Source organism: Benincasa hispida, chromosome 12, assembly GCF_009727055.1.
Source record: "Benincasa hispida cultivar B227 chromosome 12, ASM972705v1, whole genome shotgun sequence".
In the NCBI taxonomy this organism is placed as follows: Eukaryota; Viridiplantae; Streptophyta; class Magnoliopsida; order Cucurbitales; family Cucurbitaceae; genus Benincasa; species Benincasa hispida.
In genome coordinates, this window is record NC_052360.1 from 1,005,884 (window position 1) to 1,028,377 (window position 22,494).

General features: G+C 27.3%; 1 protein-coding gene and 1 non-coding gene across 5 annotated transcripts; one reads left to right on the forward strand and one right to left on the reverse strand.

Moving 5' to 3' along the window:
* Window positions 1–765: 765 nt before the first annotated feature.
* TRNAM-CAU lies at window positions 766–849 on the reverse strand. Its single transcript is given in 2 exon segments — window positions 766–801; window positions 812–849. It is a non-coding gene; the product is annotated as a tRNA-Met (tRNA).
* Window positions 850–18,880: 18,031 nt separating this feature from the next.
* On the forward strand, window positions 18,881–22,291 carry LOC120067158 (trihelix transcription factor GTL1-like). Of its 4 annotated transcripts, none has more exons than XM_039018614.1 (4): window positions 18,881–19,782; window positions 19,911–21,160; window positions 21,258–21,396; window positions 21,487–21,652. In XM_039018614.1, exons 1-4 carry the CDS (start codon window positions 19,403–19,405, stop codon window positions 21,500–21,502), a joined length of 1,785 nt encoding a protein of 594 aa, XP_038874542.1. In that variant the 5' UTR covers window positions 18,881–19,402; the 3' UTR covers window positions 21,503–21,652. The 4 variants fall into 4 exon arrangements, with proteins under 4 accessions (XP_038874542.1, XP_038874541.1, XP_038874540.1 ...); XM_039018613.1 differs by having other exon boundaries at window positions 18,882–19,782; window positions 21,483–21,648; XM_039018612.1 differs by having other exon boundaries at window positions 18,883–19,782; window positions 19,911–21,396; window positions 21,487–21,648.
* Window positions 22,292–22,494: the final 203 nt, after the last annotated feature.

Below are 22,494 nucleotides of genomic sequence, written 5' to 3' on the forward strand. Positions count from 1 at the left end.
ACATCATTAATCTATGTCAAGTTAAATGTGAGCTCAAACATAAACTTTTGGCTTTGGTTCTATGTTAAATCATCATTCTACAAGGAAAAAAAATTACTCTTCTTATCCCTAGGTTTTGACTTTTGAATCTAATTTTTATCTAAACTTTGAGTTTCAAAATGATATATTTTTATCCATGAGGTTTGAGTTTAATTTCCATTCACTCCTAAGCTTCATAACGTTACATTTTTACGCTTGAATTTTGAATTTAGTTTTTCATTTGATTCTTATGTTTTAATATTTTACACTTTTACCCTCAAATTTTTATTCACCCACTTTGATATTTGACCGTTAATCCTGAACATCAAATTAAAACTAGACTCTAATCTTAGGAACCAAAATGATATTTTTTTTCCAAAAAATAAACTTATATGCTAGATTCTTTTTTAATCCAACCATATGTAGTTGAATTTTTTATTTTTTTTTTGTGAAATGCATATGTCTTAGTCAAGTCATCTATGATCTAGGATCAATTTTAATTTTTATTAATATATTCCGAACCCAAATTAATTTAATAGTAAAACCATAAGTGGATAACAATTTACTAGCAATTATATTTGACCTATTTTAATTCAGATATCGAGAGGTCAATTAGAGACTCATGATTCCAAGACTAAGGAAAAAAAATTAAATGAAGGAATCCAAATTGATTTATATTTCTGCTCTATCGAAATTTAAAAGTAATCCAAAACTAAACAAATTAAATGAAGGAAAAAAAAAAAGAATTGGGGTGAGAGAGGCTCGAACTCTCGACCTCAGGATAACTCTAAGCTATGAGACCTACGCGCTAGCCAACTGCGCCACCACCCCACGTTGTTTAGGAAGATAGAATTTAAATAAATAAATAAAAAAATGACTTTTCTTTTTCTTTTAATTGTCATAAATTTCTGACAAATCTGTGTTTAATAAATAAATGGATTTTATTTAATTACCTAACGAGAATATAATTACATTTGAAAATTAGTGGACATCAATAACCTTTCTACATAAATATCAACTGATTAAATAAAGTTCTACGATTAAAACAGAGTTCAAAAGTCTTGGAATCAAATTTTAATAAATATGAAAGTATCAAATAACAAAAATAGAATTATGTGTAAGGTTCAATTGTCTAGTTAGTTGTTTTTATTATTTTAATTGCATTTCATATATATATATATATATTGGTAATAAAAGAAACGAATTTAATTCACATTGTCATCTCAAATGGTCACATTATCCCTATCATCTTCCATTTGTTACCACATTACATATACAATATGACATTGGAAGATTTTGAAGTCTAATTGTTGTAGTTCAACCTTATCAAGTATGTAAGATTCAATTGTCCAATTAGACATTGTAACAATTATGATTGCATTTAGATTTCTAAAATTTGAAAACTCAACCTATTTTTTCCCTAAAAGAATATAATCTCTTCATGACAAACAAGAGAGTCATAGTCTTTGTTATTTTGCCAATCTGAGTTAGTGGTAGGAAAAAAAGTGAGGCAGTCATCCTTCAAGCATACTAATAGGAGGCAGAGAGATAAGGAAAGAATTTTGAAAAGAGTAAAGAAAGATGAAGAAGAAGAATAAGATAGTATTAATATAGTAATTAGCTATAAAATTGAGAGGTCAGAGATTAGAATCTGAAAGGAGAAGAATAAAGAAGATAGGTAGGGTTAGGGGAGATAGGAGTTTGAATGGGATAATAAATGTAAAAGAGAGGTGGTGGGAAAATAGTGGGAAAGTGTATGTGGGGAGGAAGTGGTTAAAAGAAAGAAAGGAAGGAAGGAAGGAAAGGGGAGGAGAGGCATGTGGAAGGATATGGAGATGGAGGGTAGATGCCCGGCAGTTGGGGGATTCTCATATCCACCCATCAACAAAATGCACGTTCCCTTACACCCTGTACTCATCTCTTCTTGTCTTTTCCCTTTTTTTTCCTTTTTCTTATTTCTATTGTCAACGCATTCTTCATTGCTTTTCCACTCTCCCTATCTCTCTTATTTAACTTCCACCTTCAAATCTCCTCTATCAAATCACTCCAAAATATATCCTCAAATTTTTAATTGTAAATATTGAAATGCCTTGAATTCGTCGGGGTCCACGGCCGACGTGCCCTAATGGTGGTTATGAATTTATAATTTTGAGAAGTGCACTATATAAATTCTCTAAACTCTAAGCATGTCATTCATTCTTCATTCTATAATGTTCTTTCTAATAGAATTGTTCCCGTGGATGTAGCTATTATACGGTTACTGAACCATGTAAATCTTTGTATCATTTTTCTATTATTTTATATTTTCTATATTCTTTGTTCGTCGATTTCCTAACAGTAAAAGTTGACACATCAAACTTACGTAATTGTAAAATTTGTAACAATTGTATAAATTTAAGAGTTTGGTTTTAATTATTTGGGGTCCAATGTATAGAAATTGGGCTCTCAAAATTACATAATTGTAGAAATTATTATAACAATTGCATAAGTTTGAGGGTGTAATTGCAATTATCAACATACTTTAGGTGTGATAGTTGCCATTATACCTTCAAAATTTCAATCATAAAAATTGAGCTCTCAAACTTATCCAAGTGTGAAGATTGGACTGAGAAACTTATAATGGATGTAGAAATTAGTTCATAGCCAAATGATAAAAATTGGACCCTCAAACTTATACAATTATTACAATTTTTATATTATGTAACTTTGAGGGTTCAATTTTTACAATTGTAAGTTTAAAGATGTAATTACAACTATCACCATATTTTGGGGGAAGCTTTTGAAATTTACCATAAAAAATTTGATTCGTTAACACGTTTAGTCTATGAAATTTTAGATTTGTGTCTATTTGTCAATGTCTTTGAACTTGCCAAAATGAGATAGTTCAATGGTTAAGACGTGTTCTATTTTTTTAGAGGTTTGGAGGAAACGAAAAACGAAAAATAAGAACGTTAATAAGCTCTTCAAGATTCTATCAGATGATTCTCGCAAGGTTTGAGACTCTGATTATAGTTTAACTTAAAAATAAATAAAATATTTAATCTTTTAACAATCCTGAAGTGCACACATGAAAATACATATGTAGTTTATTTATGATACCACATGAAATATGTTTCAGGGAGTTCATTTGACAATGATTTTTCATAAGAAACATTCAAATTGTAATAGAAATTAAACTGATCAAAGATTTAAAAAATAAAACTTTCAAAAAGAATTCTAAACTTCAAAGATTAAATTGTCGATGTTGAGATTTTAAGATCCAAATGTAACTAAACAAGCTCAAATCAAATGGAGAAATTAATTTTAATGATAAAACTATCGAAAATAATTTACAAATTATAACAAAATATCACAATCTATTGTGATAGATCTCAATAGACTACTATCTATATCTATCATGACACAAATAGTATTCTATCACGGTCTATCGCAGATAGATAGTAGAATTTTGTTATATTTTTAAATATTTTGATTCATTTTCCTTTATTTAAAAATATCCTCAAATTGAAAAATGTTTTCAAATGACGTATTTAATGTTTCCTTGTCTCTTTTAATCTTTAAAGGAAAACTGTATAAGAATAATCATGGTTGTTTTTTTTTTCTTATTGGGAAAAAAAGTGAAAGTAAAATATTATTTATTGTAAAATTTTGAGCATGTTTCTTATAGATGAGAAATGAAAAATATGAAACAATTATGGATGAGAAATGAAAAATATGAAACAATTATAGAGGTGTGAGAGGAAAAAAGGTTAGGGAAAAAAAAACCTTTCATTCTTTATTATTTACCATTTTTCTATTGAACTTCAAAATTAAAAAAAAAAAAAAAAAAAAAAAAAAAAAAAAAAAAAACAATGATATCTTTTACCTCTATTTTTTTCTTTCTCTAATTTCATCCTTTAAAAAAAAAAGTCATTTAGGTCTCATTTGATAATAATTTGATTTTTTAAAAAAAATAATATATATAGTCACTACTTCTACCTTCAAATATCTTCATTTGTTATCTACTTTTTATTAGTGATCTAAAAGACTAAGCCAAAATTTAAAAAGTAAAAAAGTAAATTTTAAAATTTTGTTTTTTGTTTTTAGAATTTGGCTGTGTTTTAATCATTGTACTTAAGAAATATGCAAATCATGATAACAAATAGAAAGAAATAGGCTTATTTAAAAAAAAAACAAAATGATTACGAAACAAAGCTTTAATATGTATATCTTATTGTATAAGATCTTATAATAAGTTAAATATCCAGCTTATTACACAGATAATCATATTAATTATTTTGTAAAATAATTAATTTGAGAAGCTAAAATGAGATGTGTAATGAAGTGGTTAAATATTAGTTATTTTTCTTTGAAGGGTGGGTTCAAAATTTCTCTCACATTTGCAATATAATATATAATATCAAAAGTATAAAAAGAAACTTAGAAAATGAATTTCTTTCCTTTACAATTTTCCCATAATTTCAAAGATAATTAAAGAAATTAAATAAGAAAATATAATAACTGAATCAATTTTTTTCTGAATAAAAAACAAATAAAGAGATAAGATAGTCATGAAAACAGATCTTGAATAATAATCCAATAATCCTCATACTTACATTTCTAATTTAATAATTTTCTTTCTTTCCTTTCTTTTAATTTTTTTCTTAAACAACAATGAGTAGATAATAATGCATACATATATATATATATGTGTGTGTGTGGATTAAATTTTTATATTTATTATTATAAATGATTCATTGCATCTTCAGCATATTGGATTACAACCACAATTATTGCCTAATCTTGATGCTAAAAAGTATTAATTTCAAAAAATCTATTGCTTTAACTCTCTCCTTCTTGCCAGCCAAGTAATTTCATTTTCATCAATTAAATGACACTTAACCTAAATTAATAAAAATCTTGGGTTGTTATTTTATTAAAAACAATAGTTATTGAAGATGCTCCTGTAAATTATTTTCTATTTTAGGTTTAAAACAAAGTAACAAACAAATCACACAAAAACATTTGAAGAAACAAGCCGCCGAAACCAATCAGGTCTAATCTCCAAACTAATTTAAAAATTTTCATTATGGATAATTTGAATGTGTTATAAATATTGTTGTTAGATTAAATACCAAAGTTTAAAATGTTGGTATTGATGAAAATGTAGATATCTCAATGTTACATAGATGTTGATGAAAATACCGATAAAATGTCGATATTAAAAAATATTTTTAAAAATTTTTAAAAATAAAAAATCCTAAAAAGATGATAAAGGTTTTTTATACAAGTTAAAATGTTTATTATTTTATTACATTCATATTTACAATATTTTGTTGCTTATTCTTTTATGTTTCATGATTTTTTGATATAAATGGACGATCCACCTCTCGTGTCGATGTCAAACCCATAGAAGTGTAAAAATATCAACAAAAATATCGATATTGTTATGAAAGCGTCAATTAAAGAATACAAAAGAAAATGTAAAAGAGATCAACACACAGATATACGTGGTTCACTAATAATGTGTTAATTACATCCACGATGCAAAAGGATAACAATATTATTAGAGAGAATATTTTATGAAAAATAAAATGACGCCACTAAGATTAGAGAGTTTATATATCACACTTCTCCAAATCCTAAGGATTATAATCGTAAATAACCATAAATAATAAAATATGCCCTCTAACCCTTACCAGAGTGCGACCCTCGTACTTAATTGTTTGTAGCATCAAACAACAAATTCAAGACATTCTAATAGATATAATAAAAATTTATACCATAACAATAACATGATATATGGATTCAACCAGCTGGTGATGTAACAAAGTAGACTAATGACAAAGTTTGGCTTATAAAATTTTTATTTTGCTCACTTAAACCATTGATTTCTTCTGGTTAACGTCTCTTATTTTATCTAGTTGACTTATTCTTATGTATCATTTCATATTCAATAATCATTTATAAGTAACATCAATATTCCGACCTAGGATTTTTAGGGTTTTTAACTAAGAAAAGTTATGCTTTTAAGTCTGAAATTAAAATTTATATGTACGAATTAAGGATAAAACTATTCAATTACATTGTTTAAAAAGAGAAATAAAGAACCTATTCAATCTTTAAAAAATAATGCATGTGCTAGTTTTAAGTAGTTGGAATCGCAAATTTGATTATCGTGAGATACAAGTCTTTTGAGAGGTTTAAAATGATGATACCGATGAAAATATTAAATTCTTTATAAAAATATCGATGAAAATATCACTGTTAATGTTTTAAAAAAATATATATAATATATTTAAATTAATAAATAGACCATTTTTAAATATGTTAAAATGTTTTTTCGTGGATTTTGATAAGCACGATTGAGTTTTTTTTTTACAATTTTATTTGGAGTGTGTAATTTATAATTTAGATTAAATCGTAAATTTGGTTCCTATAGTTTGAAGAAATTAAAATTAGAATAGTCTCTATAGTTTTTAATTAAAATTCAGTCTCTATAATTTGACAATCTCTCATAAATAGTCCCTACGATAGGGATTATTTATAAGAATTTCATCAAACCATACGAACTATTTATGAGGTTTTATCAAATAGTAGGGATTAAATTCAAACTTTTTTAAATTATAAGAACTAAATTTTTAATTTAACCTGTATTATTTATTATTTAGTTGAGTATTATTGTGGAGATAAAAGATTAAATTATCGTTTACATTTGAAATGTTATTTGATATTTTATCTTACTAAGAGACTATTTGGGGTGCTGAGTTGAAATATGATGTCTGTGGAGTTTATATGTCTGATGAGTTTATATGTCTTTGTTTGGGTGCATAATTGTTTTACCCTGAGTTCATATGTCTGTGTTTGAAATGTATGGTTGAGTTCATATATCAATGGTATCTGGTACAGTTTTTTTAAATTTAAATAAATAACTTTTGTGATGACTACATTTGTTTAGAAATTTTTTTATTCAATGATTCTGCATATCTTTGGTTTAAATAAAATATGGATTATAATTTGTTTTCGTTTTTTTAGAAAACACACCTGTATTGTTGATTATCTGGAAATATATTCTGCGACTTAATGTTGGATCACTCATTCCTAACCTTCTTTTTAAACAAAAACAATCATTTTAAAATTTTAGTTTCTTATTAGTTAATTTGTTAAGTTGGACAAAATTATTTGGATTAACTTAATGAAGATAATTTTGTAGTTAATAAATAAAGTGGGTAAGCAGTTTAATAAACAAAATAATTAATAATGGAAAATATTAAAAACATGAAAAAAAAAAGTATTTATTAAGACTAACCCAATTGAAATTTAAAGTTAAACATGGTAATAGAGTTGGAATGAAATCGAACAACGAAACAAAGGATTGGAAGTTTAGAAAAAACCAAACATGGAATGGGAAGTCAGATCAATCCTTGGAATTACTTTGTATCACTGAGTGTTTTTTTACTTTATTTCAAGGCATTTTTTTTTCCTTAGCATGACATGTTATCATGGCATTAATATTAAAGTCCAATTTAAAAATAGTTCTCCAGAAAAAAAAATAATAATAATAGTTACCTATAATAGTTAATTTAAGTTCTCAATGTTTATACCTACTTTTATAAATTTTATAAGTGATGGGACGTGTCCTTAAATATGTCAAAATGTAGCACATTAAGTACCAAATATTTACTTATTGTACCATCTATCCAAAAGAAAAGGGATAGAATTGTTTTTTATTTTTTTTACAAACATACTAATTAATCTCCCACAGAAAAATTATTTGGGATAGAAGATAATATTTTTAAATATAGTAAAATATCACGATCTATCAATAATAAATATTGGTTGATATCTTTTCGTATCTATTAGTGTCCAATCTAAAATAATTTCAAACCTACCTTACATCTCAAAACTTAAGTGAGAAGTATCATTTTTTTATATCCAAGGAAGTATAAAGAAGTTTAATATAAATTTTGTCCATTTCGTTGAATTTTATATTTAATTTAGTTGAAAAGGAAAAGTATAAATGATGGTTGCTTTGCAATTAAAAAGCATGTGGAGTAAAAATTGAGATAACTTAGATTAATAATTTAACTTAAATAATATAAAAAATCATTGTATGATTTGTATAAGCAAAACAGTTTATTCCTTAGAAACATTTGACAGATTAATAAATTCAAACTCATTTTCTATATACTTAAACAAATTCACACGCCAAAAACATAATAATAATAATAAGTTTTATAATCTTCACATGTCAACCTAAAATATTAATTATTTTATTTAATTGAATCATAGTCTTAAACCATTATTGTAATTTTTACCCTTCATTCAATTTTCACATAATTCACTCATCTTGTTTTTTTTAAGTATCATCAATCTCATTCTAGACATGCAAATTCATTTACTAAAGTCTTAGTGGACTTTTTTTTTTAATGATTTTTTAAACAAAAATGTAGTAAACATAAATATTACAACAATTAGATAAGTAGAGTAAAAATTTGTAATTTATCAAAATTTAGAGTTCAATTAGATGAAATTAAAATTTTTGGATAAAATTTGATTATTTTCCTAAAAAAGAAGTACAAACTTACATAAAATATATATCTTTGATCGAGAGGTTAGAGATACGTGATTGAAAAAAAAAAAAAAACATTACCTTACAAAAAGATTATCATCTTCAATTTTACCTCCAATAATATCTTAAAAATTTTAACTTTCCTCTTCAAAAAATTTATATCAAGTATGTTCTCGATAATGTTATTCAAATTTATAAATAGGAAATACGGATAGGAAATTTATGATATGATATTTCTATCTGACTTTTTTTTTTTCTTTAGAAAATGTTACCATCCATTCTTAAGTTTCGAAGCCACTCCACTTAATTACTAATTAATCACCATATAACAAAAAGAAAAGAAATGTTGTCATTTTTAAACATAACTATTATTATTATCATTATCATCATCATCATTTGCTTGGACATTACAAACAAAAGGTGAATTTAAATGGAAAAAAAAAAAAATTGGAATGTCCCATCGTCATTTTACTATACAAACTTAACAAAACTATTATTAAATAGGGATATGATTGAAGAATTTTGAAAATTAGGAACTAAACTTTAAAACATTACATGTGACATTAAAAAAAAAAGTAATGAAATTCTTTTAAAATAAAATAGTGTATTTAACTAATTATTTCATTGACCACGTAAACGTAATTTAATTGTTAGAAGGGCGTTTATTTTTAGGATTGAGATTGGATGGATTAGACATCTTAATCCCAACCCTTATTTGAGGCAATGATCTAGAAAGTCAGCTTCCTACATCATTTTCTCATGCACTATTCAAATCCACGGTTACTCTTTTTTTTCTTCTTTTTTTTTTTTAAAAAAAATTAATTTAGAAAGTTCAATGGCTAACTTTCTAACACCACCTCCGGTGATTGCCACTGGCCAACTCCGACTGCCACCTCCGCTAACTGTCATCGGCCAACCTCTGGTCACCAACTCCTGTGACTACTTCCGGTCACCAACTCCGACAAACATTTTTTTTTTTCTAAATCATTCTAAGGAGGCCCTTAGTTTAGTTACAACAATTTTTTTTTAAAAAAATACACTTTCTCTTTATTCGGATAATTTTTTTCTTTTGGAGTTTTTTTAATTACTATTTATCTTCTTAAATTTTCTCTCTTCCCTTCTTTGTTTAAAATTAACGTTTCCTTTATTTTAGGAAACTTCATTTATTTTATATTTTTTTAATTGAAAATCGATTACCTATCTATTGAGATCTCAACTATATGTTAGATATACTGGTAATATAGTGAAAAACGTACATATAAATCGCATATACGGTGGTTTATTTTTTGGCGTGTTTACAAATATACTAAAAAAAGTGTAAATATACATCAAATATATTGTTTTGTATATAAGACAATATATTACACAAATTGTATTGTTCATGCACTTATCAAATATACATTAATTTATTTATAGAAAATTCAAATATATAGTGTTGTATATATCATATATACTTCGTTTTCTCTTTCAAAACTTCTCGTCGATTCTTGCTTTCATTTGAGAGTGACAATTATTTTCGGATTTTTAAAGATATTTTTCTTACTTGTATAGGTTTTGAAAAGAAAGCTATTTTGGAAAGTTCAAAATCACAAGAAACTTCTCTTACATATGTTAAAAGCAAAAAAAAAGTATATTGAACCATATTTTGTGGAAAATAATAGCTCATTAGAGTGCATTATAATTAGGTATATTTATTTAGGTTATATGTATAGAAAACCCTAATTTAATTTAACATTTTCATTTTTTATCAATTAGTCAATTTAACTAGCTTAGAATTATTTTTTAAACATAAAGGATTATAATATTTGTAATAACTTAGCGTCAAATAAAATTAAAACTCAATCTTTGCTATTTTTTATTCCTCAAATGTAATTTGATTAAAAAAATAATTTTTCAATAATTGAATTTAAAACTAAAATCCTACTTTATTTCAATTTAAAGTTAGCATGTTACAGTAAAAAATTGATCATTTTCAAATTAGTTAAAGTGACAAAAGTGTATGAAGTTTTATCTCAAAATCTAGTATATTCAAAATACCAAATTATCAAAAAAAAAAATTAAATAATTATAAATTTAGTCACATCTCTATTTCAATTTTTTTAAAAAAAATATTCTTCTAATTTTTTAGTTTATTTTAAATTTAACTATATTAAAATAATTAAAATGACAAGTAACTAATCTAAAATCTAACCATCGATTAAATACAAGAAAATATTTTACAAACTCAAAATTTATAAATATGTACTTCATTTCCAAACTTCCTAAGCCTGCACTCCTTAAACCCATACCATTCCTTAAATCCCGACTTCAAAAATTTACACTCAAAATATATAATTTTCTTAAATTCAGACTACCAAAATTTCGATTGAATGTACCGTGTTTTAAAAAGGAATTATGTGTAACATGACCTTGTGAAAGATTTAAAAAATATTTGATAGAATTTCCAACTTTAGAAAATAGTTTAATATATAATTTCTTGAAATTTCAAATTTTTTTCTGGCTTGGAATACAAATTTTTTAGTAGACGAGATTTTACGAAAAAGTTCTTCATATTCATAGGGAGAACAAGGATTTTTTTTTATGTGAATTTGAAATAACAGGTGAGAAACCGCTATTTAAAAATGAAAAATTTAATTGAAAAAATAAAATTCTCTCTCGCGAGAACGCAGTTTCTATATTCTAAAAACGGTCAAATATAAGTCCACACAACTTTAATTTTTTCTATCTAATAATTTATTTATTTATTTATGTTTTTTTTAAAAAAACCTATTAAGCATCATTAAAAAAAAAAAAAAAACGTTCTAAAGCAAACTTATAAGTCTTTTTTTTAAAGTAAAAAGTAAGAAATCTAAGTTAAAAATAAAAAATGAGGAAAGAGATTTGAACCTCTATCTCTTGATCAATGACTTTTTAATCGATGAGTTATATTCATATATAAAAAAAAAATCCACAAAAATTCTTATTCCATTTTGAATATATATTAGAAATCCGTTTGTTTGATCCAACTTTAGATTTGGATCATAGGCATGGAGTCTAGGTTATTAAAGAAATAACAAACAATGACGAAAAGCTAGGAGTATTAAAAAAAACTCAATGATCCAAAAAAATTTGATCAACCAACTTAAATTGTGCAGTTTAGATTGATTTTGGTCAAATAAATAAAAAATTTATAGGTTGGATTGGTTCATGAGTCTCTTAAAATAATCTGAACTTATTATATATTAATTTTAAAATGTAATTTTATTTTAATTTATATAGTTTTATTTAATTTCATTATTTTAGTAACTTATTCTCCGACAACTTAGTATTTTAGAAAGAAAATATTCATTAAATAAACTGAAATTGGATTTTATTCTTAATTCAAATATGAAAAATATTAAATCAATTTTTTATGTATTAACATTTTACTTCTTTTATTGTAGAAAAAACTAAACAAATAATCCGAGTAACTCAAACCAACCCAACCTAATATTTCATGGTTGGATTAAATTGAGTTTATTTTCTAATAAAGATTATTTGGGTTGAAGAAATTTACCATCAAGACAATCGAGTTTTGTCTAAAAGGTTCTCACGAATACCCCTAATGAAACCAACTAAGAAGTGGGAGATAGAGAAAGATGAAAATATGATATAGAAGTTTGATTAAAAAAATATGTATTAAATTAATTATTTTATCAAAATAAGATATAAACTACCACATAATCATCTCACTTTAGGTCAACTATCGATTAAACAAATTCAATCATAGACTACTTTAAGAGATAAAAGATTACTTTCTAAATTTTAAATTTTAACGACTAAAAATAAATTTTGTCTAAGAAAGAAAATTAAAATAGAAATATAAAATTTGAAATTAGTATATTAAGATATACAACCTGTATAATTTAAAAGAGAGAGAGAAAAACAAAAGGATAGGAAAATTGGGTACAGAATTTATGCGCTGTCAAATTAGATTTTATATATATGAAAAGAAAAAAAAATTATTTATTTGAAATTACTGAGATTGGATAGTGGTGGAATTTTGGCATTTGGTTGGAGAGGTGATTTTACTATTATATCCCTCTTCCCATCACGTGCTCCTTATTTAATATCCTCCGACAACTTCGTTAAAACTGCACTCATTCACCATGTGCCTCTCATTTTACTCTTTTCTTTTTCTTTACACCCCCTTCCTTTATTTTTTTTTTCCCTCCCCCCTCAGTTTCATTCTTTCATATCTATACTCTATACATTTCGATAATTTCATCGATATTCTATAGATTCGATATCATTATAAAAAATATCAACATATCTATAATATAATAGAAAAACTGGTACAATAAGATAGAACTGATATGAATGTGTTAGGCATTTTAACGACTCGTACAAATTTTCATTATTATTTGAATATCTAATGAAGGAAAGATCCTGGACGTAAAAGAATCTATGTTATATTAATTCCATTGGAGGGTAACAAAATTGAACTAATGGCCATGCTGCTTAAACGAAATTACAATTATTTTTGACAGTATTTTGGAAGGGTATGTAAGGAGATTATTCAATTAGATGGGTCATGCTTCTGGGAGAAGGGTTTTTCCTCAGTTTGAAAGATGGTTCAGTGAGTTCAAAGATGAAGAAATTACTGTGAAGAAAAAGTTTTTATGGCAAGGATAATTGGAGGGACCCCCGATCTAGAAAGCATACCATGTTGCCCAATCAGCTAATTTGTTCAAAACTCTGTTGATTGCTTCTAGAGATAAGGCTAATAAAGTATAAAATGTTTATTTTTTAAATATTTTAAGATGGTCTATATCAACATTTTATTTTATTGATATTTTTATCGATAGTTTCATGAAATTGAGATTTTAATATTTTAGTCAACAATGACATTTTAACCTCCGATTCTAATTAGTACAAGTAGCTAGGGTATAGAAATTTAATTTTCGACTTAAAAATAAATAATATATGTCAATTATTATTGAACTAGGTTGAATTTGGTCTATTTTAAATGGACTTCATTTTTAGTTTCTAGGAAATTATAATTAACAATAATGTGCGCTACATGTGCTCTCTTCTCATATTATTCTCAATGTTTGTTCTATGCTTTCCATGGTTTTAAATACATCCTCTCTCTATCTCTATATTCTTTCTTTTTCTTCTTTTTTTTTTTCTTCCCCTTTCCTTTTTATTGTAAACTAAATCATCTCTAATTAATGTTCATTTTAGTTTTTATTTCTTAAAGATTTCAATTTACTTTCATATATGTACAATTTTTTAATTATTCCATTTCCATGCATGAATGTTAAAATTAGCAAAAAAAAATTAGACAATCTAAAAGATATGACTTTATGATTCCTCCAATTCTATACCTTACAAATTGTATAATTAAAAAAAAAGAATTAAAATTATTAATTTAGTCTATAAAGTTTCAAGTTTGTCACTGCTTAATCTTTGAAAATTTTATAAATTATTTAATAGACCATTGAACTCTTATGTTTGTATCAAAATGAAATCTAACTTTAAACAAATATATCTAGTAAGTCATCGAACTTTTGATTTTATGTAAGTCTCTAACTTTTAACTTTTATATCTAATAGGTCCAATTATTAGATATAAAATTTACTGACCTACTATATGCAAAATTGATAAGACTCTAAATTGAAAGTTTATAATTTTATATCAAACATAAAATTTAAATTTATATAAAATAGATAATCTAATTTTTAAAATTTCGAACATAGGGATTTAAATCGAAAAACCATTTAGAATATAAAATGAGAAGTTTCCAAATTTATTAGACATTTTAAAAGTTTTTTTTTTTTAAAAAGAATGATATTTTTTTAAGTTGAAAAATCAGTTAAACACAAAATTGAAATACCAAAAATTCTATTCAGTAAGACCTTTCCGGCATAAACTTTTTAAGAATTGTTAAAGGAAATATAGCTCAATTGGTATTTATATATGTCTAATGACACAAAGTTTGTTGTTATTCGAATCTCGTACCTCAATTAACCTTAAATGTGACCCTAAAAATTATTAGAAGTTTGAATCTTGGTCTATTATGATCTCTAAACTTTCAAAATGTTCATTTTAGTCCCTAAACTTTTAAAAGTGTTTATTTTAATCCGTACTATTGAATTTATGTTAACTTTTCAACAGAAATGCGAGGGAGCTTGTATTTTTGGATGACAATGTTCAAGATATATTGGGCAAGATAAAGATGAAGTAAAACACCAATAATCATCACTTCAAAAGAACTATCAAAATTTTGAGCTTAAAATATCTTTTAAATTCCCCCGCTTTACCATCTTATTCAAGATTGAAACTCTAGATTTTTTAGCATAACTAACTTAATCATCCAAAAATACAAGTAAGCTCGCAATTTTATTAAAGAGTCAACAAAATCTTAATATATCAGATATTAAAATAAACACTTTTTAAAGATTCAAGGACTAAAATTAATATTTTTAAAAATTTGAGGATCAAAATAAAACAATATTCATAATTCAAGAATCAATGTAGACATTTTTAAATATCTAGTGATCAAAATAGGATATTATTTAAAGTTGAGGATGGAAATAAGATGTAAAGCTATAATTTAATTAGTGGTATATTATTTTTAATAGGTAAGGGAAGGAGGGAATCTAGTGCATGTAAGAGAAGTTGGGCCAGGGGTAGGTGGTGTCAATTTTTGGGAAAAGTTAAAGCAAAATCCAATTATGTAAGGCCACGCCGACACCGGCACTCAAACGTTGGGTCAAATCACTATTTTCCCTTCTCCAATTCTATTTTTTCTTATCCTACACCCCCAACTTTCACATTATTTTCTTCATCTTCCTATTAGTTTTTCTAAATTTTAAAAGGGAAAAAAAACACACACACACATATTTTCATCGTCTAAAAAAATTATTTTATCATTTCAAATTGAATAAATCGAGATCGAATCTAAATGAGAGAAATTTTTATGATATCAAATTTTGGTTAAAAAAAATTAGAACAATTGATATAGCTACTATTTATACCGTCAAGGTGCATCCCTCTTGTCAGTGACTTAATCATGAGAAGTTGACTTGAAGTAATTGTGTAATGGGTGATCTCTTGAGGATTCTTCTAGGATATATGCTAGTTGAGACAAAGTATGTTGAAAAGACTCAATGTTGGTTTGTGAGGACCATTTTCACTCTTAAAAGCAATTCAAGACAAGTAAAAATGATGTTGATAGGTTGCGGGGATATAAGAGAATGTTAGGGACACCGTTAACCGAATATGAAATTTGAATTATTGATCTACAGCATTATAACTACCTTATTTGAGATTGGAAGTTCAAATTCCCTGCTCATTTCTTTTAAATCGGGAGACTAAGATGGTGCAATTTTGTAGTTTTTTTTTCAAAATAAAGAAAATATAGAGACTTAGTGAGCAATTTTTAAATACTACCAAACGAAATAATTGTTAAATTATAGGAAAATTTTCACAAATAGAAAAATGTCAAACTATATATAGAAATAGTTAGAAAGTACTGATAGAGAGTAGACTTTCATTATTTTCTATCACGGATAGATACTGATAAACTTCTATCAACCTCTATAAAAAACAATTAAAATTTTACTATTTTGTGTAAATAGTTTCCTTTATTTTTTTTATTTTTGAAAATCCCCTAAATTATAAAACACGTATCTAATTAAGTTTTAAAAAAATGCCACTCTTTGATTTTTTTTTTCTTTTTAAATTATTACTAATAAATATATAATTTTTTTTTTTAATGAAACAAGTCTTTTACTAATTCGTGACTTAATAAAATGCTTTTTAAAGTTGGGTTAAAAATCACTTTTTATCACTAAAGTTTGGAATAACATAACAATCTAGCTACTAAACTTTAGTCAGTTAAGATTTAGTCAATGTACTTTTAAATTTGTAATCATTTATTCCATAAACTTTAATAAGTATAAATTTAGTCCTAATACTTTACAATATGTAACAATTTAGTCCCTATTGTAAAAAATATTGTTAAGATTTAATGAAACTTCATACACAAATAGATTGTTACATTGATTGAGTGGTATGTATGTTTATAAATCATAAAGACTGAGTCATTAAATAATCTAAGTCGAAAATTAAGTTTGATGAGATATTTCATATTAAAGACTAAATTGTTACAAATTTAAAAGTTTAAAGATTACATTGTTACAAATTTAAAAGTAAAGGATCTAAATACTTGAGAATGATTTTGATATTGTTAAAATCAATTTTTTCATGTTTTAAATCACTATGAAACACATCTTCAATCACTCAAAATCAAATCAATATTTAACTTATCTTTAAATATAATTTTCATACTATTAGAACTAATTTTAAATTAGGTGATTTTGACAATAATAAAAGTGATTTTAACTATTTCAAATCTCTCTCAAATTATATGTCATAAATTATTACATGCTAAATCTCAAAGACCAAAACTCCATTTAGTAACTATTTTGTTTTTGAAAATTAACCCTATGGACACTAATTCCACCCCCAAATTTCTTCCTTTATTATCTACTTTTCACCAATCATTTAAAAAACCAAATCAAATTAATAAGGATAAAAAATGTAACTTTCAAAAAGTTATTTTTGTTTTTGAAATTTAACTAAGAATTCAAACTATTATACTTAAGAAAGATGTAAATTATAATAAGAAACGTGGATGATGTAGGTTTAATTTTTAAAAAAAAAATAAAAAACAAATCTATTATCAAAGAGTCTAAATAGTTAAAATAGAGGGAAAATGGTTCCTACCATCAAAATTTAGGAACAAAAAGTGATTTTTAATGGAATTGGTTGAATAAAATGCTCAAACTTGCATGTGCGAAATTTATAATTAAATAGGAAATGCAAAATTAATAAGGATAATAATGAAAGTTTAAATGTGAAAAGGACATTTATATAATTATTGATTTATTTTATTTGTCTAAGCTGATTGCCGATTAGAGTTAGAATTAATTATTGGAAAAGAAAAGGGTAAAAAAGGAAAGTACTGAACTGGAGTGAATGGTGTTTGTCGATAAATGTAATTTTTTTTTTTAAAAAAAAGATATATTATTTTATATAAAATTATTAGTTACAAAGTGTGAGAAAAAGAAAAAGAAACAAAAAAGCTGCTGTCAACGCAACCCAGCATCTCTTCTGTTGTATCATTTCATTTCACACGCACATTCTTCTCTCACCCCTTTTTTTATTTCAGTTTAAATACTGATTTTTTAAATATAAAATTCCCTAATTTAATCATTATACTTTCAATCAAATTTAATTTTAGTTTATATTAGTAACTTTCTTTTGGGTTAAATTTTACCAACAAAATTTTATCTCTATTAACATTCCCACTTCAAATTTTGAAAATAGATACTCATTATATTTTTTCTTATTATTATTTAACGAGCAATTTTTATTTGAAATAATTAGTTTATGATTTATTAAAAATATTAAAATTAAATTAAAATAGATTTGTTAGAAAATATTGACATAAAGATAACGCGGTTCACTCACAATGTGTTAACTATGTCTGATAGTAGAAGGAGAAAACAACTTATTACTAAATAGAAATATCATATAATACAGATAGTAAAGGTATCGATAGGGTTAAAGAGTTTATATGTAACGTACTCCTTTGAACTGATCTAGGATCAAAATCGTAAATAACAAATAATGCATATACAATTCAAAATTTTTCTTGGTAATTTAGAGTGTCATATAACAATTCAAGACCTTCCAACAAGATTTTAATATTACTTTGATCCTTTACTTTCAATTTTGGTTTATTTTAGTCCATGTACTCTCAAAATCTTCATTTTGGTGGTTGTATTTTTTAAGTGTCTAGGTTAGTCCATCTATTTTTTTTTAAAAAAAGACAATAATTAAGTGTAACCTAATACTCAATACTCATGCAAGTCATATTTTTATACATAATAAAAATAATCATTAAAAAAGGCCATAGTCAAATTTTTACTAGATTGCACCTAAGTTTTTTTCTTTATTAAAAGTGATCATTTTGGTACTTTCATTTTAAGAGATCAAAATAGTAACTATATAAGAACCAATATAAATATTAACATGAATCAAAGTTAATAGTATATGAAATAAACTGAAAAATCTAATATTCTAATGATGAAATGAGCTTAACTCAATCGTAATTAACATGTCGGTTTCAATAAGCGTTATATAGAAAAAAAAAAAAAAGAGAGATTTTAATTATTTTTTATATAGTTTAAAAATTCTCTCTCTTAATCATCATAAAAGAAAAGGGGAAAAAAAGGAAGTATATCATCATCCTCATAATCCTCATCTCCATTCATTTATGTCTCTTTCTCTTTTCTCTCTCCTCTCAATTTTTGTTTCCCTCTCTCAAAATTTTCACCAAAAAAAAAAAAAACAAAAAACAAAAAACAAAAACAAAAAACACTGTTAGTGCTCTGCAGTGCTGTTGCGATGAAGATGATTATGCCATCTTCTTCTTCTCCTTCTTTACTGTTGTTCAAAAATTTCTCTCTCTGGGTATTTTTTCTTTAAATTATTTCCAATTTTTTTCATAAAAAAAAAAATCGAATTCTGAAAATCCCTTATAGCACTAACTCGTAGGAATTCACTTTCTGACTTCCATTTTTTTTTTCCAGCTGTCTTCTCTTTCTCTCTCTCTCTCTCTCTCTGTTGCTTTTTAATTATGGCTTCTTTTTAAGTTTTTTCCATTCCCTTAAATTCCATCCTCCCCATTTCTTCATTCTTCTCCCTTTCATGGAGTTTCATCTCTACTGCTACTCAACTCTACCGTCGCAGGCTACCCATTGAATTTCCATAATTCCGCCGTTCAAACAAAGTGGAGACATGGAAGGAGCTGCAGCTGGATCCGGATCAGGATTAGGATTACCTGATCGATCTCAATTATTTGGAGTTTCCTCACCGCCGCCGCTAACCATCGATGCCACCATAGGTGATTCTCAGCAAGTCGAAGCTGCTTCTCCGATTAGTAGCCGACCTCCTGCTGTACCCTCTTCGTTAAATTACGAGGAACTCATTCGTCTCGGCGGCGGCGGCGGCGGTCAGATGGTGGTTGACGATGAAGAAGCTGACCGTAGCGGCGGCGGAAGCGGTGGTAATCGATGGCCGCGGCAAGAAACGCTTGCTTTGCTTAAGATTAGGTCAGAGATGGATTCAGCGTTTCGAGATGCTACACTTAAAGGACCTCTTTGGGATGAAGTCTCCAGGTAATTCATGAGTTGTTTTTCTATTCCCCAGATCTGTTTGCATGAAACTGTGGCTAATTAAGTCTGTTTGTGAAATCAAGGAAATTAAGATTAAAATCCCGAGGAATTCGATTTGATTATTAATGCAGGAAGCTAGGGGAAATGGGTTACAAGAGAAATGCGAAAAAATGCAAAGAGAAATTTGAGAATGTTCAAAAATATTACAAACGCACAAAAGAAGGAAGAGGAGGGCGTCAAGATGGCAAAACTTACAAATTCTTTACGCAACTTGAGGCTCTTCATAACGCAAACGTGGCGCCTTCTTCTTCTTCATTCACACTGCCACAACAACACCCCACCACTACCGTTGGCTTTGGGATTAGCAACCCAACTCCAATCTCATCCGTCAAAATTTCCACATCTTCTTCACAAACCCCAATGGGAATCTTTTCTCCTCCACCAGAACAATTCACTGTCCGGCCACCACCCACCGTCGCCGCTACGGGTGTTAGCTTTTCGTCGAACACCTCGTCTGCATCCACTGAAGACGATGATAACGATGAAGATGAAGTGATGGGGTTTGATGTTGACCTTGAAGGGTTGCCGGAGAACGTAGCGGGAAGTAGTCGGAAGCGGCGTAGAGGGGTGGTTAAAGGGAATGATCAGTCAAGAACTCATAAGATGATGATGGAGTTTTTTGAGGGTTTGATGAAACAAGTGATGGAGAAACAGGAAGTTATGCAACAGAAGTTTTTGGAAGCGATTGAGAAAAGGGAACGAGATAGGATGGTTAGGGAAGAGAATTGGAAAAGGGAAGAGATGGTGAGATTGAGTCAAGAACAAGAAAGAATGGCTCAAGAGCGGACAATTTCTGCTTCTAGAGATGCTGCCATCATTGCTTTTCTTCAGAAATTTACTGGCCAAACCATTCAATTTTCAGCCCCACAACAACAATTTGATGTGCCTGTGCCTGTGGCTGTACCTGTAACTGTGCCTGTGTCTGTACCTATGCCTATGCCTGTGCCAGCACCACTATCTCCTGTCCCTTCTCAGCCATTATTACAACCACAAACTCTGCCACACCTTCAGAATCAGCCGCCTTCAAATACAGTAATCCCATTGGATCAACCAATGTTTCAGGAAATTAGCCAAGGGGGAGATGGATCTTCAGAACCCATTTCTTCAAGATGGCCAAAACAAGAAGTTTTAGCATTAATAAAGCTGAGAGGTGGGCTTGAATCGAGGTATCAAGAAACAGGTCCAAAGGGTCCTCTGTGGGAAGAGATTTCAGCTGGAATGTTACGGATGGGTTACAAGAGAAGTGCTAAAAGATGTAAAGAGAAATGGGAGAATATCAATAAGTACTTCAAGAAAGTTAAAGAAAGCAACAAAAAACGCCGTGAGGATTCTAAAACTTGCCCTTATTTCAATGAACTTGATGCTCTTTATCGCAAGAAAATCCTTTCTACTGCTGCTTCTGATTCTGGTTCCTTTAGTGATACCAACAAATTTGAACAAAACCCAACAACAGATCTTCGTCCTCAAGGTCCTCAACCCCATTCTTCGATTCCACAAGGTTTGTCCGCTACTCTTTTTGGTGAAGGAACTGAAGATCAACAACCAACATCCACGAAGGTAAAACTTGTTAACCCATTAAATATATCATTGTTCTAATTACAACCTTCTTTTTATAAATTCCGATTATTGTTTTGTATTTGAAGCCAGAAGACATTGTGAATGAGTTGATGGAGCTGCAGGACGACATTTATCGACGTCATCTCGATCGAGACAACAATGACGAAAACGACGATTATTCCAGTGATGATGACGACGACGACGATTTACCAGAAGAAAAGAGAAACGGTAACATTGATTATAAAATAGAGTTTCAAAGAAGAAACAATGTAGGAAACTCCAATGGTGTTGCGAGTGAGTTTCAATCGATGGCGGTGGTTCAATAATATTGCTTGATTCATATAAACACAATACACCCACATCTCAATCTTCTGTTTCATTTACACCCAAAAAATTCCTAACCCTTTTGCATTACAGTCCCCCAAGTTACCGTTCCTTCTATTTTTTTACCCCCCAAGAAAAAAAATTTCATTGCCCAGATACTTCTTATACTTTCTCTTCCCTTTCTTTGTGTCTAGAGCTGCCAGCATAAGATGATCATATGCATTTTTTTTTCAAAATTTCTCAATGACTATTTAGTTTTTTTTTTTTTTTTTTTTAATTTTTTATTTATCATATTCTTCTCAATTCATGTATTAATTATTTGTGAGGGGAAAATAAACAAAGTCTTTCTTTGGACTCATGAAGGAAACTTTGTAGAGCTTTATTATGAAGAAATGTGAGAGATAGATGATGGGGGGGAAGGGGAAATTCTTTCATGTCATAGTCATCTTCAAGATTTGTATTATTTCATTCTTTTGGCTGAATAACTTGTGATAGTGTTATATGTTATTGTAAGTTATGTATATCATATCTTTATGATAATATAATGAGCCTTCTGATGAGTTAAGAGGAAGTTGCAGCTTTAAGAAAGATGCTTAATATATCATCACATTATTATTATTATTATTATTATTATTATTCTTTTTTCTTTTTTTCTTTTATATATATATCTATGTATTATTTTTTCAATTATATCTTCCTTGTGAAATGGAGGTAGGAAAGAGAAAGTGGCCACAGAGGCATGTGATATACACACAGAATTCCTTTTGTAATCAC